This window comes from Balaenoptera acutorostrata, chromosome 21 (assembly GCF_949987535.1).
Source record: "Balaenoptera acutorostrata chromosome 21, mBalAcu1.1, whole genome shotgun sequence".
Lineage (NCBI taxonomy): Eukaryota > Metazoa > Chordata > Mammalia > Artiodactyla > Balaenopteridae > Balaenoptera > Balaenoptera acutorostrata.
In genome coordinates, this window is record NC_080084.1 from 25,725,445 (window position 1) to 25,752,068 (window position 26,624).

General features: G+C 40.5%; 2 protein-coding genes and 1 non-coding gene across 4 annotated transcripts in view; 2 read left to right on the plus strand and 1 right to left on the minus strand.

Annotated features, from left to right (window-relative positions):
• Window positions 1-27: 27 nt before the first annotated feature.
• On the minus strand, window positions 28-2,871 carry ANKRD37 (ankyrin repeat domain 37). Of its 2 annotated transcripts, XM_007177875.2 has the most exons (5): window positions 2,578-2,864; window positions 2,223-2,375; window positions 1,255-1,346; window positions 515-718; window positions 28-263 (listed from the first exon to the last, which is right to left on the minus strand). In XM_007177875.2, coding segments are annotated over exons 1-5 (477 nt in total). In that variant the 5' UTR covers window positions 2,605-2,864; the 3' UTR covers window positions 28-262. The 2 variants fall into 2 exon arrangements, with proteins under 2 accessions (XP_007177937.1, XP_007177936.1); XM_007177874.2 differs by lacking the exon at window positions 28-263 and having other exon boundaries at window positions 511-718; window positions 2,578-2,871.
• A 509-nt stretch (window positions 2,872-3,380) lies between these two features.
• Window positions 3,381-26,624, plus strand: part of LRP2BP (LRP2 binding protein) — a 41,990-nt gene continuing 18,746 nt past the window's right edge. The window contains exons 1-5 of the mRNA XM_057537414.1: window positions 3,381-4,699; window positions 11,082-11,152; window positions 12,460-12,586; window positions 13,317-13,429; window positions 16,085-16,198. Coding sequence (XP_057393397.1) covers window positions 12,481-12,586; window positions 13,317-13,429; window positions 16,085-16,198 — 333 coding nt within the window. The 5' untranslated portion in view covers window positions 3,381-4,699; window positions 11,082-11,152; window positions 12,460-12,480. The remainder of the gene's footprint in view (window positions 4,700-11,081; window positions 11,153-12,459; window positions 12,587-13,316; window positions 13,430-16,084; window positions 16,199-26,624) is intronic.
• Window positions 19,328-19,432, plus strand: LOC114237133 (U6 spliceosomal RNA). Its single transcript, XR_003622900.2, has one exon. It is a non-coding gene; the product is annotated as a U6 spliceosomal RNA (small nuclear RNA).

Below are 26,624 nucleotides of genomic sequence, written 5' to 3' on the forward strand. Positions count from 1 at the left end.
GTTGTAAATATTACACAAAGAAAAGAATTTATTCTTTAGACATTCCTTTAATAAATTAAAAGACAAAGCATGCACAACCAGAACGTTACAGGCATGTAAATACATGTATTCCTGAATGTTATCTTCACTTAGAAGAAAGTTTTCCTCCTTCTTAGAAGGTGTTTAGACACACTTGATGAGCCAAAAGCCATAGCCTGTAGCTGAGCAGTAGATCTGCATGAAGTGAAGACCTTCTCCACACCTCTTCATAACCAATACGACATCTGTTGTTAAAAAACATATTAACATTAAAAACTATTTTTAAAAAGGTTTCCTTCCTAATCTTCCACCATGCAGGACAATTTTTGATCTCTAGAATCTAGTAGTAGTTACTACAACCAGTATTAAAATGTGTTAATGAGAATGAAAAGTTATACTAGAAATAAGACTGCCGATATTTAAACGAAACAATAAATTCTGTGCTAAATAAGAGATCCTTGAGGGAGGAAGAAAGAAGAAACTATGAATTCCTTACCAACACTTCCTTTTCCCATTTGTATCTTCTTCACTTACAAAACTTCGTTTCTGTCTGAGTACTGGAACACAATGATCTTTATTGGATTGTTCACTTGGTTTTATTGTCTGCATGCATTTAATTGTTGTGAGAAACTTGCCACATTCTGGAAATCCACATGACCAAGCCAGATCTTCAGCTGTTTGCCCATTCTTATTACATAAACTGAATTTGAGACAAAAAATTAGTTAAGTAAAAATTGACAATTGTTTAGCCTTTTTTATCTTCCTAACAAAGGCGCTTTGGGCTCATACAAATGTTGGTTGCAGAATAGAAGAGGTAAAGGAAGCATAGAGGAATTCCATTTTTGCTCACTATGTATCCTCAATGGCTAGCACAGAGTACAGCACAGAGTGGGCATTTTATTTTTGCACTAATGAAAGAGTATTCTTTGTTCACTACAATGAGTTAAGTATGCAAAGGAAGTCAGTGAGAACTTCTATACAATGGCTTTTCTAAACCAAAACTAAGATGTAACACTGCCATGACAGATGAATAGAACTGTATCTCTGATTGCTTAGGATCCATTTTTTATTTATTCAAATTGAATACATAGTATTAGATGTCATTAACAGCCTAAGTTAACATTTAAACGATAACATTAAATTATCAATGGCAAGCATCATGTAATTAAGCTGTAGGAGTCTGATTAGTTTAATCCAAGAAAATATAAAATTTGAAGCCACTGATTTCATACTTACTCAATTTGGGCGTCACTGGCTACAAGCAGGCTGAGGCATTCCATGCTTCCAACTTTTGCTGCCTTGTGTAGTGGAGCTTCTCCAAAAACATCCTTACAGACAAAACAGCACATTTTAATCTCTCCCCGAAACACTCTAGTGGAAGTTGGTGGGTGAAGTCTATTGTTTGAGGAAGCTATTTGAGGAAGCAGGGTTAGAAATGCATTGTACTGGACCGAATTTTTTAATTCTTTTTTTTTTAAATAAAATTCATTTGGTGCCCTATTAAATACAAAGTTTTCATTAATAAAAATATGTGCAGCCACAGCTACAAACATACATTAAATTTTAAGTGAATAAAAGCAAATCAGAATCCTATAGAAGTAAAAAAAATTACAATTTAAAATTCACCATACTTTAATATTCAGTGAAGATGCAAACTACCCTAAGAAAGTTCTGTAAGGAATTGTATTGGTTGTGAGCACGCCTCACAAGTATTGCTATCCTGAGACTTTTAATTTGGTAATGGAGCAATTGTTCCTTTGGAAATGAACTGTAGACCTTGGAAATTCTGTCCCATGTAGTAGCCAGCAACCGTATATCCAGCTAATGAGCACCTGAAATGTGGCTATTCTGAATTGAAATGTGCTGTAAATGTAAAATACACAGCAGATGGAGAAGACACATGAAAAGAAAATGTAAAATATCTATCAGTAATGTTTTATATTGATTACATATGAAATGATAATATTTTGGATTAATTGGGTTAGGTTACTAAAATTTTCATGTTTCGTTTTACTTCGTTAATGTGGCTACTAGAAAATCTTAAGTAACATACGTGTCTCACATATTTCTATTGGACATCGCTGCGACAGTCATGTTTCTAATAACAAACGACTGAATATCTCGGCGTCTAAGAAATGTTTGTGTGGATTTGGGGTGGAGGGGGAGGGTTGGTTGCACACGGCAACAATCAGTTACCTAGTTACCTGTTGGTTGAGGTCAGCGCCGGTCTGCAGCTGCCAGAGAAGAAAGCAAGCGAGGCCGCCACCTGCGGCCAAGTGGACGGGCGACTGCTCGCAGGGATCCGGGGGTGCGTTGACGGAGGCCCCGGTCTCCAGCAGATGCCTCAGACTATCCACCTGCGAGAAAAGAACAGCTCCAGCACCGCCCTCCCCTCTGTCAAGGCTCACGCCCTCCCGGGACTGAACATCCTCCATTGCAAAAACCTTCCAACTCTGAAGAGGCTTGACCTGGCAACGCCAAGTGGTCAGTAAGCCATCACCCTAGCTAGCCCTCCCTAGAAGACTTAAGCCTGCAGGGCAAAAGCAGCCTGAGTCTCACCTCGGGGTTGCAATCGAGCAACAGCATCTCCCACCTAAAGTAGAGGACCGGAGTGCTTGGGAGAGCAGAGCGGTGAGGCGGTTGCTGCCGACAAACAGGTTAGAGAGCCCAGACCGCCCAAGAGCAGGAGAATTTAAAGATCCCCAGGGCCAGCGGGCCCGCCCCTCCCCGCCGCGCCACAGCTCTGGCTGCGCCGCAGCAGCCCAACCCTGGCCTGCCGGCGTTTCTCCGCCCAGCTGCAGCCGCACGTACACAAACACTGACACGTGCAACCGGGAACCCAGAAAGACTGGCGGGGAGAAAGGAGGAGGAGGCAGCGCGGGTCTGCCAGCTGATTGGCCCAGCGTGCGGTGTCAGGCCCTCCCACCTTGGGGCGGGGCCCCGGGCCGCTCCCCGGAGCCCCTGTGCGCGTGCGCCGTGAGGGACGGGATTCCGGGCTTCTGGGTTTCAGCGGCCGCCATGAGGCGCGCTGAGTTCGACACGTCTCACGCTGTCGTGCTCACCTCTTTAGGCCCTTTGGGGAAGCGGAAGTCGCGGGCGGAGGTTTTGGTTTTTGCTGGCACGCACGTAACCAGGAAACCAGGGAGCTACAAGGAGCTCGGCTGCAACATGACCTTTGGAAGCTGCTAAGCTTGGTGCTGGCGCCGGGGTCCCAGCCTCCGGCTCCTAAGGAATGAAAATTCCTTCTTGCCTCACGTTCAAAGTCTCCCCAGGCTTGGCTCTGTCCCTCAAGGCCCTGGACGTTTAGGGAGGAAAGCGGAAGCTGGGGGGGGGGGCGACGGGGGAGGGCAGGCGGAGGGGCTGCTAAGGTGAGCTAAGGGGACGGGTTTTCCCGCAGGGACTGCCCCTCCCTAACCCCCAGCTCCAGCACCCCTCTCGCCTTTGTCCAGGCTCACGGCCTCCCGGGATTGAACATCTGGTTTAAATGGTTTATCAAACCCCACCCTTTCGGGGTTAACATGATACCACGTCCGTTCTGGGAATGATGTAAAACGAGCCAACCACCGTAACTTGTCCCCTCTTGGAGGTGGGTTAGGCGCCGTGCTGGCCTTGCCGCCTGGGGAAGTGCTGAGGGTCCCCAGCGTTTAGCCCTGAGCTTGCCGAGGCGGGAGCCCCCCACTCATCATGGGGAGAGTTAGGGGATAAACGAAGGGCCCGGGCCGTGGACGCTGAGGACCCGTGGGGCTCTTCCCCGTGGGCAGGGCTGACTAGCTCTGAACCGCTGGGGCGTGGCGGGAGGAAGGCTCTCCGGAGCTCTTTATGCTGAGGCATTCGTTTAGCTTGAGTCATTCGTTTTTGTAAAGCTTTAGGAACAGACAGACATCCTGACTTCAAACCGTAGCCATTGACCGCCTATCTCTGGACTCTTTTCCTAGGCACTTTTTTTTTCCGGTTAATCTAGCTGAAAGCTAAAGCTCCAGCCATATATTTGTTTTCCCTAACATCTTCAGCGATTCCCTTCTATCTGCTGATACCTTTGAGAGCAGGACTGAAAGATAGTTTGTTATTATGCTTGTAGAGGACAAGCTCATTGTCCTGTGAAGACAGGTGGCCTTTTAGTTCTAATTTTGGTTACGGTTTATTGTTTATTTTGTAATAAGAGCCATAAAATAATTTTGCAGTAATTCATATTACTAGACTTATGCAGTGATCCAGGGTGTCGACTGAGAGAAAAATGCACAACATGAGAGGTGTGAGTTAAGGTTTATTCAGGGTTTTACTGAGGACTGTAGCTCCAGAGACAGACTTCCGATAGCTCTGAGGACCTGCTCCAGAGAGGCGGGGGGAGGCTAGTTTATATGTGATTTTGTTGTTGTTAGGGAATACGTGCAGTCAGATGTATCTTGGTAAAAGATCACTGCTCGTCACAAAGAACAGATATCCCAAGTTAATGATTATAGGGCTTTTCTATGTATGGGAAGCGGGGTTCATTAAAACTCTTCATGAAATGCATCTAAGGGCCTGTTTGTCCAAAGCACAGAGCCTCCCGTTTTCATCTTTAAATTTCCTTTGTCTGAAGCACAGAGTGCCCATCCTGTTATCACCTTAATCTCTTCATCTGAAGCATCCAGTGCCCTATTGTTCAGCGGCTGCAGCAGGTTAATCTCTGAAGACTTGGATGGTGAGCAAAATGCTCTTTGCTCTTTTATTTGCAAAGGGGTAGTTTTAAACGTCTTTGTTTATATGCATACTCGAACATAAACGTGTATACGTATTTATGTTCAAATACATATATAGAATCGTACTTGTGTTCTTTTTTTTTAATATTTAAACTATTCACAGTACCTTTTTATGCTATTTAAAGAATGTCAGAGATACACGAGAGCACATGTCCATATTGCCAATTTTCCTTTTCTCATGTTTTTCAATTAGGTAAGTACTGTTTTTCAAAGCATATAGTAAAGCTTCAAGTTTGCACAGATGTTCATTTTCAGGATTTGCTAACTAATACAAGGTATTATCAAAGAAGTTCCTAGAGTTCTAAACATATGTTTTGCAGTCAACATATTATGCAGTGGGATATGTGTGTGATGCATGCGCCTCCACGTTACATCCTTCCTCTTGAAAACAAGATTCTGTTCAGCATGCGTTAAATCTGGTAATTATTGTTAACTCCCTGTGACATATTTAAATTTCACAAGGAAAGGGAATGCTGTGAGGAGTTGTTAAAGCTTTTGCCCCTTTAATCACTGCATACTTATCCATTGCTCATAATGTTTCCAAAAAATTCTTTATATCTCTGGTAAGTATTTGGTTTAGTCTTAAAAATGGGCCTGAAAGCCGTCTAAAAACTGAACAAAGCTGGTAGAGTACAAAAATATACAGAATAAATACATTTGGGGGACAATATCTTACTGGCAAGTAACGAGATTTTACTGAACATGTAGCAAGTGGGATCAGTTTTCTAAAGTGGAAGATGGTCTAAGATGCATATTCAACAGTCACTCTTCCAAGCATTGCTGATTCTACTTATGTTTAATTTGCTGGTAAATGTGTTTGAACTAATCAAATGTAATTCTGCCTTCACTGGCATGTGCAGTCAGGAAATCCATGTATGATCCTTGTATGATTGTAAAAGCAAAAGATTTCCCACAAATAAATTCTTCTTGTGCCTTATTATATAAACCCTTCCAGCCTTGCTTACTCAAACTTCTTGGAGAAGGTGATAAATTATATAGTTATTATAAATAACTGCTGCTCCAGGATATTGTGGCACAAAGGGTAGATAGATATTTAGATAGACAGATAGACAGATGGAAGGGAGGGAGGGAGGGAAGGGAAGGGAAGGAGAGAAGGAGTGAAAAGGCAACTCTTCTTTACAAAAGAATTCCAAATACTTCATGTAGGCACTCCCCACTCCAGGAAATAGAGATTAATCCTCTCCCCACACTGTCCCCTTGAGTGTGGGCTACGCATAATGACTTGCTTCTGAAGAGTAAGAGTATAGGAAGGGGGGAAGGTAACTTTACAGTGGAGAAACCTGTGAAACACTACCCTGGCCAGGTATTTGTTAATATTATCAGTGATAAGTCATGATGATAGCATGCACCCCTGATATGATGTGTTGAGAAGAATACTTCATCTCTGCATCTTCCCAAAAGTCCATAACCCAAGTCTAACCATGAGTAAAATATCAGGTAAACCCAGATTGGGAGACATTGTACAGGATATCTGGCCAGTACAAAACTGTCAAAGTTATAAAAAAACAAGGAAAACCTGAGAATCTGTCATAGACCAGAGGAGGCTAAGGAGACATGATGACGTGTGATAACCTGGATGGGATCCTGGAACAGAAAGAAAATTACAATAGTCCCCTGTTATCCGCATTTTCAATTTCTGTGGTTTCAGACCAACCATGGTCTGAAAATATTAAATGGAAAATTACAGAAATAAACAATTCATAAATTTTAAATTGCATGCCGCCCTGAGTAGCATGATGAAATCTCACTCCATCCCTCCTGGGAGGGGAATCATCCCTTTGTCCAGGTTAGTCACCTAGTAGCCATCTGAGTTATCAGATTTACTGGGTTACTGTGTTCAAGTAATGCTTATTTACTTAATAATGGCCCCAAAGCGCAAGAGTAGTGATGCTGGCAATTTAGATATGCCAAAGAAGTTATAAAGTCCTTCCTTTAAGTAAAAAGGTGAAAATTCTTTTCTTTTTTTCTTTTTTAAATTATTTATTTATTTATTTTTGGCTGTGTTGGGTCTTCGTTTCTGTGCGAGGGCTTTCTCTAGTTGCGGCAAGCGGGGGCCACTCTTCATCACGATGCGCGGGCCTCTCACTATCGTGGCCTCTCTTGTTGCGGAGCACAGGCTCCAGATGCGCAGGCTCAGTAGTTGTGGCTCACAGGCCCAGCTGCTCCGCAGCATGTGGGATCTTCCCAGACCAGGGCTCGAACCCGTGTCCCCTGCATTAGCAGGCAGACTTTCAACCACTGCGCCACCAGGGAAGCCCAAAAATTCTTGATGTAATAAGGAAAGATAAGAAATCAAACACTGAGGTTGTTGAGATCTACAGTAAGAACAAATCTTCTATTTGTGAAATTGTGAAGAAGGAAAAAGAAATTTATGCTAGTTTTGCTGTTACACCTCAAACTGCAAAAGTTACACTTAGTTAATTTTCTAGATTTAGTAATGACAGAAGATACCTAAACCAATATGAAGCTAGTTTTAATAAAACAAGGAACGAAAAATCTCACAATTTCTCACAACTTTATTACTTAATTTTTTATTCTGATCACTATTTAATTTTTTATTCTGATTAACCAATACACTTTAGCGCCTCTGTAAAACACACTGCCGGTTGCATTGATCACTGGGAGATCTTAACAGGCTGTTCTCTAGAATACTCAGTTACTTGGGATCACATCAGTTTGAATTTTTTTCCACACTATAAGGATTATTATAATATGTAATATAATTAAATGTTATATAACTGGTGAGATATGGGTGAGAAGTGAGAGCTATAATTTTTAAGAAGACTAAATTGAATGCTTTCAGATTCCTCAAGTAGCTAAGGAAAATGCTTTCAAAGTAGGTGAGGATAAATCAACTGTAAAGGATGGGTAGAAATAGTTCTACCCTCAAATTGTTCCACAGGCATTTTTCAATTCATGTTCCATTTTAAAGAAACATAATCTGGAATTTGTATGCATATGGTTTATGCAAGAAAGACAGTTCTGAACTCTCACATTCATCCTCTATTTAAAGAAATAGCTTCTGACCCTAAGTGAAAAGGTGGGAAGATAACTATATATTTACATATTTTAAGTTAAAATGTATATCATATGTTTGTATACTCACATTAATTTCCACCTTGATTCTTGTTTAATTGATAAACTACAAGTCCCAATAATACCAGATAAGAGGGCTCTTACTGCATTGATTGTGCAACCTATTTCTTTCATTTAGGAAACAGAGAGTAGCTGAATATATAGAATACCTTCAGAAAAAGCATGCGTTATATTTTTTGTATAGGCCAGATCTAATTGATACATTTGATATATAATTTATCTAGTGTAGAAAGTTGAAACTTATTTTCTTACAGTAACTCAGATTTGTCAAAATTTGTTAACATCCTACTCAAAACCTACCTAGTGGTTTTACTAATCAAGTAATAATTAAAACAACTAAATAACAGTAATATATGATGTCAAGATAAGTTCTACTCAAGCATATATCTAATATTCTACATTTTCCAGCTACTTTAAATAATGTGTAATTTTTAAGTAAAACAACTGAATTTCAAACTTTTGACACATTTTCCCAAATTATCTAATAAATCATTTTTATTATCCAATTATTTTACGCAGGTGCCATTGATAAATTTCTTACATGCTTAATGTTTTTAAGAACTAAGTAACCAAAATACTTTGAGAATTAGGTCTGTAAGTTGGTGCATCCACTATGGAAAGCAGTATCTATCGCTCTTCCTCAAAGAATTCAAAATAGAACTACCATATGATTCAGCAGTCCCACTTCTGGGCATATAGCCAAAGGATTTGAACTTAGAATCTCAAAGAGAGATTTTTCCCTCCATATTCACTGTGGCATTATTCACAATAGCCAAGACATGGAAGCAACCTAAATGCCTGTCCCTGAATGAGAAGATAACGTGGTAGCTACGTAAATGGAATATTATTCAGCCTTAGAACCTGGAGGACATTATGCAAACTGAAATAAGCCAGACACAGAAGAACAAATATAACATGATCCTACTTATATGAGGGATCTAAAATAGACTCATAGAAGCAGAGAGTAGAATGGTGGTTACGAGGGGCTTGGGGGGCGGAATGCGGAGGTGGTGGGCAGAGGGTATACAGTTTCAGTTATGCAGTCCTAGAGATCTGCTGTACAGCCCAGTGCTTACAGCTAACAGTATTGTGTTGTATGCTTAAAATTTTGCTAAGAGGGTAGATCTTATGCTTAGTGTTCAAATAAATTAGATGAGAAGAAACTTTTGGAGATGATGAATATACTTAGCATTGATTGTGGTGATGGTTTCATGGGTATAAATTTACATCCAACCCCATCAAGTTGTATACATTAAATATATACAGCTTTTTATATGTCAATCACACCTCAAAGTGATTTTTTAAAAAGAAAAAAATTACAAGAAAAGATTTGGGGGGGCTTCCCTGGTGGCGCAGTGGTTGAGAGTCTGCCTGCCAATGCAGGGGACACGGGTTCGAGCCCTGGTCTGGGAAGATCCCACATGCCGCGGAGCAACTGGGCCCGTGAGCCACAACTACTGAGCCTGAGCGTCTGGATCCTGTGCTCCGCAACAAGAGAGGCCGCAATAGTGAGAGGGCCGCGCACCGCGATGAAGAGTGGCCCCTGCTTGCCGAAACTGGAGAAAGCCCTCGCACAGAAACGAAGACCCAACACAGCCAAAAATAAATAAAAATAAATAATAATTTAAAAAAAAAAAAAAGATTTGGGAATATTTTTTTTAAATGGACTTCATCAAATTAAAAACAAAAATCGAGGGATCAAAAGAAACAAGAAAGTGAAAAGACCCCATAGAATGGGAGAAAATATTTGCAAATTATATACCTGATAAGAGTCTAGTATCTAGAATATATAAAGAATGTTTATAACTCAGCAATAAAAAGACAGCCCAACTACAAAATGGGCAAAGGATTAACATCGCTTCAAAGAAGATAAACAGGTGGCCAATAAGCACATGAAAAGAGTCTCAACATCATTTTTCATTATGGAAATGCAAATCAGAACCACAAGATACCACTTCACATCCACTAGGATGGCTATTATCAGAAAGATGAACAATAACCCGTGTCGGTGAGGATGTGGAACCCTCACACATTGCTGGTGGAAAAGCAAAAAGCCACTTTGGAGAACAGTTTGGCAATTTCTCAAAATCTTAAACATAGAATTACCATGTGACCCAGCAATCCCCCTCCTAGGTTTATACCCAAAAGAATTGAAAACCTATGTCTACACAAAAACAAGTACGTGAAAACTACCAGCATTATTCATGATAGCCAAAAGCTAGAAACAACTCAAATGTTCATCAGATGATGAACAGATTTTTTTAAATGTGGTATATCCGTATAATGAAATATTATTCAGCCAAAAATAGGAATGAAGTACTGGTACATGCTACAACATGCACGAACCTTGTAAACATTATGTAAAAGAAGCCAGACACAAAAGGCCACATACTGTATGATTCCATTTATATGGAATATGCAGAATAGACAAATCTGTAGAGACAGAAGGTTGATTAGTGATTGCTAGGGGCTGAAGGGAGGGAAAGATTGGGGAGTGACTGCTAATTTCTACAGGGTTTCTTTTGGAGTGATGAAAATGTTCCAGAATTAGATATTGGTGGTGGTTGCACAACCTTAAGCAGTTAACATTCATAGCACTGGAGATAAGGCACTAACTAGTAAAGAGGGTCTGGGAAGGTCACCGTCAGTGTCTACTACACCTGCCCTCCCTTTTAAAATCATATGTTTCTTTCAGATTTTACATCATCGATTAAGGTCTATAATTTCTATTATAGCATTTTCTAAATTTACTGCATGCTATGCAAATACTTGTCAAGTTTCAAATTATAATTTTATATCTTATCCCAAGATTTGGCAGAAATAAACATAATCTCTTGCTGTTTAAAATCTTCTCTTAGTTCTCATTTTCTGAAATTAAAAAGTACTGAATTTTAGCTTACCCTCTTATGGGAGTCCTGCCATTTTAAACAATCATGTTAGCTCTGCTTTTTGGAGAACAGTATGGAATAATGATGAAGTACACAGGCGCTCTGGCATCCCAGCTGTCCCACCTCCCAGCCCTGTGATCTGAGGCAAGTTGCTTAACTTCTTCACTGGTGCCTCAGTTTCCTCTCACATTAAGTGGGCCTCATAATAGCCTGTATATCATAAAGTTTTGTAGGAGTTAGTACCTGTAAAGCACTTAGAACAAAGAACAAATCCTGGCCTATAGTAAGAGCTCAATAAATCTTTGCTTATATTTTCTAGGTCCTCCCCAAATCTTCTTTTAAGCTACAGCAACAGAAACCCTGTGGAGTATTGTACCCACAGAAGACAACGTGAGTTTAAATGGATTTTGCTTTCTGATTTGTTTCTTTTCTGATGACCTTCCTGAATGTGTCAACTTTTTTCTTAGCCTTTTTGGATACAATAGCACGTGGGCTTAAGTCTTCAGTGAAATAAAAACTTCTATAACCAGTTTCTGAGTAAACTGATGGTGGTGCTATGGACATCATCCTATTTGGATTGTCTTTCTTCTAAATACTTCACCTAATATTGCTTCACCCTAAAGTTCATTGGAAGCTTTTATATTTACTAGTGCAACCATAGATTTTTGGAATCCTATAATCAAAGAATTTTACATATCTATGGACAGACGTTTTGAAATCCTCTAGTTCAAACTACTTATAGTCTAAACTACAGATGAGGAAATTGACTTTTAAGAAGATTATATGACTCTTCCAAAATCACAGATACTTCGGTGATTTTTTCTGTCTGGTATACTGAATTATCTCCCTTTTCTGTACTTCATTCTCATTAATGAAGCAATTTATTGTCCAAAATAGTATCATAAAATTGTATAAATGCTGCTTTCCAATAATACTAAAGGTCTATTGAGTTCTCTTCACCACCAATCAGGAACCTTTACTGGAAGCTTGTTCCTGATTGGTGAAAGCCTGCTGTAACAGTGGAATTCCAAGGAGTAAACAAAAAAGCATAGCAACAACTGAGTTTGCTGTCTCACTACCCTCAGCCTAGGCCAACCTGGACTCCTTCATCCCAGATGAGGTGGCCTCTACATTTTATATGAAGGCTCTGATTTTCCATTCAACTGTGATCCACCTTATAACATGGCAATCCAATACAGACAGGAAGATAAAACTGAACAACACAGCTAAAATAAAGTGTATTCCCAGGTAAAAGAGACAAATGCTCTCATTTAAAATGGATTAGTTTGATGAGCTTCAGTTACAAGGCAACAGGAAGGTACCAGTGCACAGGAACTGTATCTACAGGCAGTGTCACCAATTCCTACTAGTGGCAGCAGCTGTGGTGGGTGACATGACTCACTGGAGTGTGTGATCTCATAGCCAGAAAGGATTTGCAAACAGCTCTGATCATTAATCCCATGCTGTGGAAACAGACATGGAGGAGTGCTGTGCTTCTCATAGCTATGGAGGGTCCTGGTTTCCTAAGAAGGAATGTTCCCATCCCAGAGCTGGTAGTTTGGTGACCTATCCCTAGGTTATGAGGGGAAGATGCTTTTTATAATGACTGCCAAGTTGGAGTGGAGTCTCTTTTTGCATTTTTCTGGAGGAAGATATTTCTACCATATTATTTTTTAATATAATTTTTAAATTTACAGAATACCCACTGTGGAGACAGGATGAAGTTGACCAGTGAAAAGTTGCCCAAGAACCCCTTTTATACTTCTCTATCCCACTATGCTGCTAAGAACCAAAAACTCCTCCAATGGAGAAAGGAAAAGACTGGTACAAATCCTGATAATATTTTCACTAAAAGTTAATTATGTACACCAGAGCAAAAGAGACAAGAAATATGAGTCTTATTGCTGGCAAGAAAGTGGTTAAGTTTACAGTCCTTTCTAGCTTTTCTGTAAGAATCTGTGAAATTGCTTGAACCTACCTGGTAGCAAATCATCAGTGAAGAAGTTTCATAATGAGATCCTGATCCTGATTTTACTTTCAGGACTTTAGGACACCCTTCTGGAAAAGAGAAGCCAGATGTCAGTTCTGATAAAGAGAACAGTACCATACTTTACTTGAAATTAGCATTTAAAGCTACCATTTTTTTCTACAGACTTAAAAAAATTAAATTGGGGATGGTTAGTTCATCTAGTTAGAGTAGTTCTAATTAAGGCTCAAATTAAGAATTTCACTCACCCACAGGCCAGCTTTGTCTAAAGAATTCCACATAGACTGCATTGCTAGAGCTCCTGCCTAGCAGGAAAGAGGGTTAGTTTGACAACCAGCCAATATATTTCTTAATTATATAAGGCACAATGTCAGGTATTGTGATAGGGCTTTCTTTTTTTAAGGTAGTGCTTTTTCCTTGAACTAAGGAGGTCAGTTTTAGGAATGAGAACTAGGAAGGAAACTAGTATAAACAGTGTCAGATGAATTCTATTTAATTTATTACTTTAAGAGAGAAAATTCATGTTGTATGGATAAAGATGGAATTCTTTACTTTTTAAAAAATCAGATCATTACAGCCATACTAGTTTGGTGGATAAGGCATTGCACCTCTTGAAGGAAAGAATAAGAAGAGGGGATACTCTGGCATATTTCCTACGAGGTCAACTGTATTTTGAAGAGGTATCATTTTTTGTTGATTTGTTTTCATATCAAGCTGCTGTTAGATCTTCATAGCACAATTTCCTATAGAGTTCCTCACATTGTTAAACCAGGGAAATTCTGCCAAATTCCATAGATTGTGGTTGTGGATTTAAGTATGATACATTGGTCCCAGCTTATGGAGATATTCAACCTTTCTCCATAAAAGTCATTCTAATTAATGTCATTTATAGGAGTCATTTTGGTATGAAATCCATTTTCACATGATAAATTAAAAATCTAATTTTTATATTTTGCCCAATATATTCAACATCATTTATAAAATATTTTCATTTTATTAACAATTAAAAATCCTGATTCTTATCTAGTACCTAAAGGCAACTTTGTATGTTCCTATATGGAGTAAGGAGGGAATTTCCCTCTTTATCCACATTATGCTGAGGTTTGCAAAGTAGGTCTAGGAGGACCTATGCAAACTATCACTCCAACTTCAGCACTATAGCTTCAGTTGTTCACTGAACCCCAAGGGAAGATGCGAAAAGGGACCAGCTGTCCCCAACCCCTCACTATCCACTGAATGTTTGGGCAGCTGTTCACCTATATCCCACTTACTTATCTTTTGATGGCTCCTTCATTCATTCTGGCAACAAATATTTGTTGAGGACTCATAATGCACCTGTCACTGTGAGGATCACGTAGCGTAATGGTTCAGAGAATGATCTTTCAGCTTTGGGCATAGGTTCAAATACGGTTCCATTGCTTGGTAACTGTATCCTTGGGCACAAATGCTTAACCTCTTGGTGCCTCAGTTTCCTCATCTGTAAAAGGGCGTAATAATATGCATTTCATAGAGCTATTATGAGGGTATATTAATTGTAAAAATACTAACAGGGCCTGGCACCTAGTAACTGCTTTATAAGTATTTGCTACTATTATGCTAGGTACTAGCTATACAGTGATGAGGGAGTTAGAATGGTCCCCATTTCATAGAGCTTACAGTCTAGAGGAAGAAAATAAATTAATATATAATTAAAAATAAGTTAAAGTACTATGAAAGCAATTAACTGGGTACTCTGATAGAGAATAACTTAGGGATAGGGCGGAAATACCTGTTGTTGAAACTAAAACTTGAAGACAAGGAAACAGGCAATGCAAACAGCCATAGGGAAGTGCATTCCAGGTAGAAGGGAGAACAAATGCAACGTTTCTGAGATGCGGAAGAGTTTGGTGAGCTCTAGGAATTAAGAGACCAATGTCATAGTCAGCAAGGCAGAGAATGGCTCTAGATAAGCCTTGTTTAAAATGTAGTGAGAAGACATTGAAGTGTTTTGAGACTGTGATGAATGGATTGGAAGGGAAGCATAGAACCAAGACCAGTTTAGGGGAAAATTATACTAGTTGGGGCAAGAGAGGATGGTGATCTTGACCCAGCAGTGGAGCTGGGTCCTGGATTTATTTTGGAGATACAGGTAATGGCATCATGGACTGAAAAATAGAGAAGTGGGGAGGAGTGAGTTTTGAGGGAACCATCAGGAGTTCAGTTTTTGGACATTTTATGTTTGAGATTCCCCTTAGTCATCCAAGTATACATGTTTCAAAGTAGAAACTACATGTAAGACTCTAGATCTCAAAGGAGAAGTCTGAGTTGAAAGTATATATCTGAGATTTTCCAGCATGTATATGGTATTTAAAATCATGAAAAACTAAAAGGACTTCCTTTCTCTTCCTCTGTATAGAGTATTCTAAGTTTTCCAGCCCTCTTATATGTTGGCCAAACATTAGCCAGAAAGCAGAATGAATCTTTACAACTCAGTCATTTACTCATTGTTATGTGTTCTTTAAGATAAATATTTGTTAGCATTTTGGTACAGTTTTTATTAATTTTATCAGTTTGTTGATTAATTACAGTTTATGAAAAGAGAAATTCAATTGTTCCTGTGTTTTCCAAAAGTTGCTTTTCTCTGGCCTGCTCTTCCTAGTAATGACCTTCCAACTCAGAGACTCTCTTTCCACTGTTACAAATGATTTATTCTTTAGCGTAAGGCATTTTCCATGGTGGATTAAGACATAAGCCCCATTTTTGTTCCTTACACTTCATCATATTTGTTATTATATCCTATAACGCTGAGGAGCCTTAAATGAGTGACATATGACACGCAGGTTTTTATAGGAAGTATGGGAGAAAGATAATTTTGGAGAATCACATATTTGTTTTTCTGTGTCTTCTCCCTAGCTAGAAAATGGCAAAACTGGAAGAGCCATATCATAGTGGATATTTAGTAGTAGCGGATATCCTGATGTTTATCTTTTCTCATGGTCTTTGGCCCCAGCTCTGAAGTTTCTCAGACTCCAGGAGTAGCGGGTGATATGGCAGGCTGGAATGAGCAGAGAGCTAGGCTATCATTTAGAGAGTGGTTTGGCAATAGCCAAGAGTAAGAGTGAAAGCCTCTGACCCAGGTTCCTCCTGGTCAGTTCCCTCAGTTGCCATATTTAGGTTTATTTTATTGATTTTATACTGTGTTGATTGTTGTCAATAGCTTACTTGCAAATTCCATAAATTTGTTGCTGTCTTTTGTTTTATTTGGTGCTGCTAGCTAGATTTAGGTGGGAACTAAGTATTTGGGATTACTTTAAGGTAATAATGAAAATAATTCAGTATTTCCTGGGAGCTTACAGGGATGGTATGAAGAAGCATTAGAACAGTTTGAAGAAATCAAGGAAAAGGATCATCAGGCAACTTACCAGCTAGGAGTGATGTATTATGATGGCCTGGGGATGACTGCAGACGCTGTAAGTTATTGTTTTGTTCACAGTGTTTAAGATTTCATTGTTTATGGATTATTTGATACATTTAAAATTATATTTTAATAATATATTTCTATACTTATACTTAAATAATTATCTATCCTTTCAGCATTTAAAGGATAGCACTAGTCATTTTTACATTTATGTAAAAAACAAATTTCTTTTTGCCCCTCTCCTTGCTATTAGCCGTCAATAACATTTTTGCTTTAAAATGTTTTCCTTTGTTTTTAAAAGTTACTTCAAAGCTACATGAACATGGAGAAAAGTTAGAAAATAAGCAAAAAGAAGATCACTCCAAATTTTACTATCAAATATGAACTTTGTTATTATTTTAGAGTATATTCTTCCATGTATTGCCCTATGCAAAAAAAAAAGATAAGCTGAAACCAGAATGTGTTCATTAGACAGTCACACTTGCCATGAAACTTCTTAAGTCTCTCTCTAGAATGCGAATTTTTTTGAAAAATTGGTTTTATACTTATTCGTGCTTTCTAACTCAACGGTCTCCTATTTCTATTTAAATGGTATCATGACTGTACCATCACCCAAGTTATAGGATTATTTAACATGGAATTTAGAAATAGGTCCTTGGAAAATGGTAGTAACAGTAGGATAATATTCATAACTATATCTTTTTAAAACTTTTAAACAATCTAACCAGAAAGAATTTACATAAACAAAAAGAATCAACAATTTGAATTTACCAAAGATATAATAATAATATCAGTGAAAAATATTTGCTGCACAAAAATAGAATAAAGCAGAAAGCAATAAAATGCTTAATTTCTGACAGGGCCTAACCAGAAGAAATACAATAGAAATTAGATGACAATTGAACTCTAGTCTCAAAAAATTAAGAAAACACATTTTGTCAATCAAACATGAGAAGACTGGGGAACAAATTGCAATGAAACAACTTAAACTTGTGGAAACAAATCTTTAAAAATTTTACTTTCAAAAAATAGAATTTATACTGAATACATCTACCAAAACTAACACATATTCCCTAATACCATTTAATACCCAGTTTATATTCAAAATTCTCAAATTGTCCCAAAGTAGTCTTCAAGCCAGCATTCAGTCAGGGACCACCCAATGCACTGAGTTGTAACATCTGCAAGCTTCTTTCATCTAGATTAATTCTCTCTCCTGCCTTTTTTCCATAATATTGACTTTATTAGAAGTGACACTTATATGGTACTTAAGCAGAAAAAATGTCTTCTTTTGTAGTGCATACTGAAATATTTAGGGGTGAAGTGTCCTGATATTTTCATATCGGCATGTAACTTGAAACAAGTCACCAAAAAAAATAGATGAAGCAAAAATAGCAAAATGTTATTACTGACAATCTATGTGGTAGTTATGCAAATTTTTATGTAATATTCTTTCTACTTTTCTGTATGCCATTCTAAGATCTTCTGTATTCTCAGCCTTTTTCTCAGACTACTTCCTTCACTTCCTTGCCTTATCAGAAACTTGGTTGTCCCACAAGCAGCCCTCTTTAGAGGAGGGCTCTCCTTATAACCTCCCAAAGTACCATAGTGCTCAAAGGTAGAGCTGGTATTATTTTCATTTCCCAATTCACTTTCTAGCTATTATTTCTCCTCCACCTCAGGCACAAAGTGTACCTACTTTGAAGTTCATACCAACTCATTGCTTTCCTAGTTCTATCAATTTCCTGGTTGTTGGTGATTTTCTAACGTTAACCTGAAGACTTTGGCTCTGGGATTACAGTTTTCTTCCCTGTGTCATTCCACCATTTTATCTGATACTTGAATGAAGAACTGAGCAGCAAGAAGGAGCAATATATAGATGTAGGTGAATCACATTCCAGGCAGAGGAAATAGCTTGTGTTCAGGCCTGAGGAAGGATGGTACAGCTAGAATACAGTCAAAACAGTGAAACAGGGACCAAACCACGTGGAACTTGGCAAACTACGGCCAAATGGATTGTATACTCAATGCAGTGTGAAGACACCAAAAGGGAGTGTAATTAATATGATTAACATTTTTAAAGATCATTTTGTCTGTCGTGTGGAGAATGGATTGAACGGAGGCAGGAGTAGAAGCAGGAAGTCCAGTGAGGAAGCCACTGCAATAGTTCAGATAAAATAGCAGCTTTAACTGAAATTACAGTGGTGAGAATAGAGAAAAGCGGACAGATCTAGGATATGCTCTTAAGAGGATACAGGACTTTCTGATGGATTGGGAGAGGGGCAGAGATAAGGGGAGGAATCAAGGATGATTCCTACTTTTTGTCCTGAGTGGATGATGTTGCCATTTAATAATAATGGGGTGACTGAGGGAGAAGCACGGTTGCAGTACAGGAGGAAAAGCGAAACATTTATGTTTGAATGTTTCATTTGAAGTACCTGTTAAGACACCTAAGTAGAGATGTCAGGTAGAGAGTCTGGAGCTCAACAGTGCCGTCAGGACTAGAGAAATCAGTGGGGGGCTATCTCTGGAGCAGTGGGAGTTACAGCACCAGATTGGATAAGATTGTTGAATGAGTGAGTATCATAGACAAGAGCCAAAGGTCAAGGCCAGGGACTGGAAGCCCTCCAATATTTCATGGTCATAACGGAAAGAATAGCTAGCCAGCAAAGGAGAATGAGAAGGAGGAGACAGGGAGGACAGAGGAAAATGAGGACTGTGTGGTGATCTGAAAGTCAAACGATGAAACTGTTTCAAGAAGGAGGGAGTGATCATCTGTCTCAGATTCTGCTGAGAGGTGAGTAGAATGAAAACCGAGCACTTACTATCAGACATACTAAGATGAATTTCACTGGAGATCTTGACAAAAGCATTTCAGTGGGACCAAGGTCATAAGGGACCAAGATTGGAGTGGGTGGAGGAGACATATGGATGTAAGGAAGTGGAGATAAGCACTGAGCTTTGTTATAAAGTAGAACAAATATATGTGCAGTAACTGGGAGGGATCATGGGATCAAGGGAGAGTTTTCTCCCAGATCAAAGATCTTACAGTATTATTTGTAAGTTGACACACAAGATCTGGTAGAGAGGAAGAAATTGATGATGAATCAGGTAAACTGATAGATTTGGTGTTTCTTTCAATTCTTTTTGTTTTCTCAGTGAAATAAAAGTGAAGCCATGTGTTTGCTGTGGCAGGATGTATCCTAAAATTCTAACAACTCAGAGAAAATAAGCATAGCCCCTGTGCAAAGATGACACACAAATTCATGAACTGTTCCATATTTTTTATAAAAATATTTAAAAAGTTGAAGCCATGAGCTGAGACTGAGGAGAGGGAGCAAGGGGACAGCAGAAGTCTGAAGAGAAAGGAAAAGGTTTGAAGTAGTATCTTCTCTTCCAGATAAGTGGGAGAGATCGTTGATGAGACAAACTGATAGTATTGCTTGCGAGGGGAGAGCTCGCTCTGAAATTTGAAGTCACAAATTGTAAGAAGGACCTGTCAGCATGGTTATGTTTTTCTCCAGCCATGTTCAGTGGTTTAAGTACAGCAGAGTAGCTGGAGAAATAAGATATCTGCCACATGAGTGAGTGTCATGGAGGGAAAGAGGGACAAAGGAATGAGTACGGTGACAGATACAGAATAAGCTGATGTGGGAAGACCATGAAGGTGTAGAAAGACAAGGCAAATTGGTAGATTCGACGGGTTGGCATATGGCAACTCCAAAATAGAATGGCTTGAATGTAGTTACATATGGAGGCCAGAGGAGCAAAAAAGAAGATGGCCTCTGTAGGTCTGTTCAGTTAACCCAAGGTAAAGGGGCAAAGAGCAAATTCTTTTAATGTTTATCGTTTTATGAATTTACCAAATTCTTGACACTAATTTGGTCCAGAGTCTGGTTGAACCAAATATGCTTTGTGTGGTAGGTTTGAAATGTCTTGAAATTTACATGTTATAAACCCCAAAATATTGATACAAAACCGCATTATGTTTGCTTTAGTCATATATCTTTTGCAAGAAATTGAGAGGAAAAAATACATACACAGGTATGTATATATGTGCCTGGGTATCCTTTTATATTTGTACATATTTACCATTTCTGGGGCTTTTCGTTCCTCCCTATCAACCTGTGTTGCCATCTGGCACCATATTCCTTTTCCGTTCAACCTGAAGAACTTCCTTTAAAGAGCATTTCTTGTAAGTGTGCAGGTGATGAGTTATCTCCAATTTTAATTACCTGAAAATGTCTTCAGTCTGCCTTCATTTTTGATGAATTGTTTTGCTGGTTGAGTTTTTTCTTTCCTCACTTTAAAAATGCCATTGTAAAATCTTCTAGCTTCTCATGAGAAGTCAGTCTTTGATTCTATTAGGTTCCCTGTAAATAATGTGTCCTTTTTCTCTGGCTGCTTGCAGGATTTCTGTGGATTTCAGCAGTTTGACTATGATGCGTGCTTAGGAGAGGGTTTTTGTTTATCCTGTCTGGGGTTCACTGAACTTCAAGGATCCTTTTCAGTTGCAGTTTTCAAGAGTCATTCCTCTTCCAGTTTGTGTTTGCTTTGGTAAACTTCCCAGTGCCTTTAATAACTTTTTTTTTTAAATTAATTAATTAATTTATTTATTTTTGGCTGCGTTGGGTCTTCGTTGCTGCATGCGGGCTTTCTCTAGTTGCGGAGAGCGGGGGCTACTCTTCGTTGCAGTGCACGTGCTTCTCATTGTGGTGGCTTCTCTTGTTGCAGAGCACTGGCTCTAGGCGCGTGGGCTCAGTAGTTATGGCTTGCGGGCTCTAGAGCGCAGTCTCAGTAGTTGTGGTGCACGGGCTTAGTTGCTCCACGGCATGTGGGATCTTCCCAGACCAGGGCTCGAACCCGTGTCCCCTGCCTTGGCAGGCAGATTCTTAACCACTGTGCCACCAGAGAAGTCCCTCCCAGTGCCTTTAGAAAGTTGTTCTTTATGTTTGGTCCTGATTTAATCACTGCTATCTGTGGGAGGATTTACACGAACACTTCACTCTACTATTATACTGTAAGTTCTCTCTTACTAACCAGTTGGGGGAAAAAATGGTAGACACCTACCTCACACACTCACAAAAGTAAATCCACATGATCTGGGACTCAGTAAAACACCTTGATTTTCTCATCTATTACTGTGCTGTTTAGCCAGCAATAGCACTTGGAGAGACTAGTGAGGAGTAAAAGTTAGAATGCAGTGTATAAGAATGTACTCGACTGTCAAATATTATTTTCTTCTTTGGAGTGATTTTTGAAGCTTTTGAAACTGTGGGTTAAATCCACTTCACCTGCCTTCACTAATCAAAGTCGTTTTAAGACTCCTGTGTCCTCCAAGCTGCACTTGTATAAACAATAAGATGTTTGCCTGAGTTGTTTTCTGGGAACTTGGAGCCAGTGGCATCTAGTTTGAGCTGAGCTGGTTAAGACTAGATAGGACCATCGACTCTCCAACTGAGCATCCACAGGCGTCCATTGCTTCATGACGTTTTGAACGTGGAGAGGCCTGCATCTTAGTTACACCTGTGCAGAGAGACGATTACCCGCCAATTCCCACATCTTTTCCCAATCACCTTTCCCCACGCCCCGCACGCTCCCCATGCCTCGGACCGCCCTGCTGTTTTATTCCTTATCCCATAAATACCCCGAGCTGCCTGTGTGCCTGCTGGGAGGCTGGTTTGAGATTTGTTCTCCCGTCTTCTGGTTTGACTGCCTTGCAAATAAGCCCTCTTTTTGCTGCAAACCTCGGTGTCTCCGCATTTGGCTTGCTGTGCGTCTGGCAAGACAGATGTGGTTCGGTAACCCATGTGGTGAGCCAGCCAAGAGGTGAGTCCGGGTGGACCTCTGGCCCGTGGCTCGTCGGCCCCTTGCAGGCACTGAGGACCTGTGGACCAGCCCAAGCAGGCCCTGGCGCGTCCGTTCCCAGACTGACCCTGGGTTTTCAGGGAGGCGCTGCTGACCTTCCGCGCTCAGTTTCATCTTGTAGCAAAGACAGGAAATGGAGCAGGACCCTATGGTGCTTCCCCTCTATGTCCTCTGCCTGCCTTTTGTCTGTAGAAAAACTTTAGTCAAAGAATAAATTCAGAGAAGTGAGAAAGTGCAGAAGCAAAGGAAAACAAGACCAAGTAATAATAGCTTAGTCACTGAATGAAGTCAGGGACCATTAGTCCCTCCTCAGGGGCTGTAGATAGTATTATGAGCCATGTCCTGTGAGCTGTTTCATAGATACTGAAACCCCACCAGGTGAAAGAAATTAACTACATGATGACTAGACTGTAGACATGACCTAAGCTACCACAGTTCTGAGGACTGGCCTCAAAGAAATGGGAGCAAACCGACCCTGGAACTGAAGACTAACTGTACTTAAAACAATCAAGATGACGCTGGTCACCACAGGACCAATTTCAAGGTGACTGTCGGAGCTGACTGGGCTGTTTCTGCATGTAGCCCCCTCCCTCCGCCTAAACACCCCTGAAACTCCCCTTTAAAAGTGCTTGCCCACTGATTTGTCAGTGGGGAGTCAGTCTCTGAACATAAGTCCGCCATGCTCCCCGTTGCTGGCCTCAGAAATAAAGCAAACTTTCCACTAGCCTTGCCTCTCGAATATTGGCTTTTGAGTGGCAAGCAGCTGGACCCGACTTTCAGTAACATTTTTGGGGTTTTGGGCTTTTGGATTTGGAAGATGTTTTTAGGGTAACCTCGTTAAAGAAATGCACCTGTGCCTAGATTGTCTTTGGAACCCTGAAGGATCATGGGTCAGAGGCCCACCTGATGGGATTTTGGCAGACAATATAAAAGGTTACAGCTGCTGAGGTACTCTGTACCTGAGTTAAAGGCCCAGGGCTCTGGTTTTTGGTTTTGTTTTGGTCTTGTTTGTCCATGTCTGTCTATGTCTGATTGTCTTAATTGTGAGGAATTGGCTACTGGGGGTTGAGCTTCTTGGCGACTGTAGCAAGGACCCTTAGATTTTGTTGCTGCACCCACCTGGGAACAAAGCCCCTTCAAAATGGGCAATGTTAATTCAGTTCCCTCTTGCAGCCCTCTAGGCTACGTTCTCCAAAATTGGGAGACTTTCAGTTATGAATCCATGGAAAAATAAAGGATGGTTATTTCTTGTAACACTAAATGACCATAATATCCTCTAGACTCTGGAGCACAATGGCCTGAAAATGGATCCTTAAATTACAATACAACTTTGCAAGTAGATTTATTTTGTAAACAGGAATAAAAATGGGATGAAATACCTTATGTACAGTCTCTTACGTTCTTGTATCAGAATAAACCTGTGTAGAGTAGATGTAAGGTAATGGTCCAACAGGAAGGAAAGGCAAAGAAGCCTGTTTTGCTTGATTCTAATGAAAAGGAGGATGACTTGCTGTGAATTCAGTGGACTGCTCTGATGCTCCTCCTCCCTTACAGGACGGCGCTGTCACTCCTTCACTGTCAGCATCTGAACCTCAGGCTCTCGGGCGCCTGTGCCCTCCCCCCACCCCAGTCTCTGAGGGTTGAGAAACAGGAATGGCCTCCCCTCTCATCACCTGCCAGGGTGTGCAGCTTGGCCAGGGAGCTACCCAAATGTGGGGAGGGCAATATCCCTTAAGGCAAGTCCCCACTGGGGCTGTGAATGCTGAGACTGGGCAGGTGATGGGATGGATCTGTGTCCACTTCCCTGTCCACTTTGGATTTATTTAATTGGAAGAACAATATGCCAACTTATAGAGATGACTCGAGAATGGAAAACCTTCATTGATTTTTTTTTTTTTTTTGTAACCCACAACCTAACCTGGGCAGATGTTCAAAATTTATTAAACACCCTCCTCACTTCAGAAGAGCATAAGATGGTGCTGGATAAAGCTCGAGAGGAGGCAGATCTGCTTCGTGCAGAAACCCCTGGCAACCCGGTGAGGGCTGCTGCACGTGGGGCTACACCAAAAGCAGATCCTGATGGGGATGTGAATGCTGGAGACAGGCCCGAACTTTATTGAGATTGCATTCTTGCAGGATTGCGAAGAGGGAGGCCAAAACAAGCCTTAATAAAGTACAGGAGGTAAAACAGAAACCAAATGAGGATCTTTCAGAATTTCCAGAAAGGGTCTTTAAAGCCTATAGGCAACATACAAAGAGAACTTATAAAAGTCAGCGACCATTTTTTGGTCAGAGCGCACCCAGTATAGAGAAGAAACTGCAAAAGATGGAAGGGCCTTTAGGAATGCCTATGTCTTGACTTGTTGAAACTGCCTTTAAAGTTTCTAATAGCAGAGACCAGGTTCAGGAGAAAAGGGAACAATGGAGAATGAAAGAGGCTGCTCTGCGGGCGGCTACCTTAACACCGGGAAGAGCTGGATGGACTCAAGGACTCCCACAAGGGACTCGGCAAAAGCTTCCACTCAAACGGGCAGCCGATAGCGGGACCCCGCCAGTGTGCATACTGCAACCAGGAGGGACACTGGAAAAGAGGGTCCCATCCTAAGTAAGACTCTTGAGGGTAAACAGCTGGCAGATCAGATGCCCAAGAAGAGAATGACAGTGACCAAGAATGACAGGCCCCAGGGGTTCCTTTAAATCTTGTGAAGTCCATCATCTCCCAGGCGGAGCCCTGGACGACTATGACCATGGGAAATTAACTTTAGGATTTTGATTGATATGGGGCCATTTACTCAGTTTTAAATACCTGGCTTTCTAAGCTTCCTTCTAAAACTATGTTAGTAACTGGGGTGTCCAAAGAAACCTTGAAAATGCCTTTTTTCCAGCTGCTAAACTGTCAGATGGGGAAAACGCATCTGAAGCATAGCTTTGTATACATGCCTGAATGCCCCATTCCCCTAACTAAATACCAGGGTTACCTTTGCCCCTGAGTGAACAGACATTAAAGTACCACCAGAGCAGGCTTGCGTGCAGGCTCTATTACTCCAATCCCAAAAAGAACATCCTGCAACTGTTCCAGAAGAGATTTGCAAAGAGGAGTCCGAAGACCTGGGCAGACGGGAGGCTGGGAATAGCAGAGAGCTAGGCCCATACAGCTTAGGGCACCACCCGAAGTCAGCCTGTACACGATTTAAGATCAGAGTGTAAAAGGGACTCATCCAGTAGTCCCTAACCCATATACTCTGCTCACTAATCTGTCCAGACATTGTTGGTTTACTGTATTAGAGTTGAAAGATGCCTTTTCTTGCATATCCTTGTTTTAAATCCCAAGAGTTGTTTGCTTTCAAATGGGAATATCTAGGTACTAAGAATTAGACAACAGTACTGCTGGACAGTACTTCCTCAGGGATTTAAAACTTTACCCACGATGTTTGGAGAAATCCTGGTAAAAGATTTGAGGGACCCTCAACTAAATGAGGGAGCCCTGCTCCAGGATGTGGTTGATACTGATTACCAGTAAAAACAGGACACCTGAGACCAGAATATGGTTTTGATTTCAACCTTTTTGGTTGAACAGGTCTATCAGGTATCCAAGAAAAAGCACAGAGTTCTCAATCCCTCTGTGAAATATTTGGGTTTTGAACTCTCACAAGGACAGAGAGACTTGCCCTCTAATGGAAGGGAAGCTCTAGCTAGGGCTGCAGCTCCCACCAAGCGATAATTGCAGGAATTTCTGGGAATGGCTGGGTTCTGCCGTATTTGGGTCCCCAACTTTGGACTCATAGCCAAACCCATTTAGGAAGCTCTTCAAGGAGAAAATGAACATCTAGACTGAAATCATGGAGGATAAACATCCTGAAGACCAGCTCCATCTTCGCCGGTTGGGACCTTATGAGGAACGCACCGAGAAAGGGAAAGCACGTTGCGGGAGGAATACCGCAGTGGTTCCAACCCTGATGCTGACTTTCCCGAGTGGGCAAGCGAACCCCCAGAAAAAAGCCACGAGAAAGAAATTAAGATGAGTGGGATTGCTGCAGTGGTGGCTTTGAAAAGTAAAATTTAGAAAGCAATTTAAATAATTTGTTCATAACCAGATTGGTTGTTTTCTTTTGTTCTGCCTTCTCTTTGTTTCTAAGCTCCCAGGCTTGGAAGGACAATTCAGTGATTAGGATTTTTCAGTCTTTGGCAAAAGTAGGTAATTTCTCTAGCTTTTGGATATGTCATCTAAAAAAAAACCTTCTGTATTTGATCATGCTGACCCCTTGGTTGCGTCTGTCGTTAATTTTTGACCATCCCTAACTTCACTGTGACTTCAGGTGTGAACATATCAAATTAGGCTAATCAACAAAATGTCCTGTCACGTTTTTCCTTGAATAAGGCAAAATTTGGTCTCCTCATGTCCTCAGAATAAAAAACAAAAACCAAAAAACAAACAACAACAAAAATCCCTGGCATCTACCCTTGTCAAGGTTCTATTTGGTGAGGATATTGTAGCCTATGTTCCTTCGATACTATCTAAGCGTTTCAGTCAAAGGTGATAATGATCAACACGCTCCAATTCGTAAAAAACTAAGACACCGATCCCTGGCTCGCCAGTGTCCTAGGTAAAA

Bases quoted from the DNA above. Each gene is read 5' to 3' on its own strand.
- ANKRD37 (XM_007177874.2), bottom strand. From the start codon at position 2,604: ATGCTGTTGCTCGATTGCAACCCCGAG. The intron at 2,376-2,577 runs GTGAGACTCAGG...CTTTTCTCGCAG, and splicing joins TGCTCGATTGCAACCCCGAG to GTGGATAGTCTGAGGCATCT. The intron at 719-1,254 runs GTAAGTATGAAA...TCTCAAATTCAG, and splicing joins GCCAGTGACGCCCAAATTGA to TTTATGTAATAAGAATGGGC.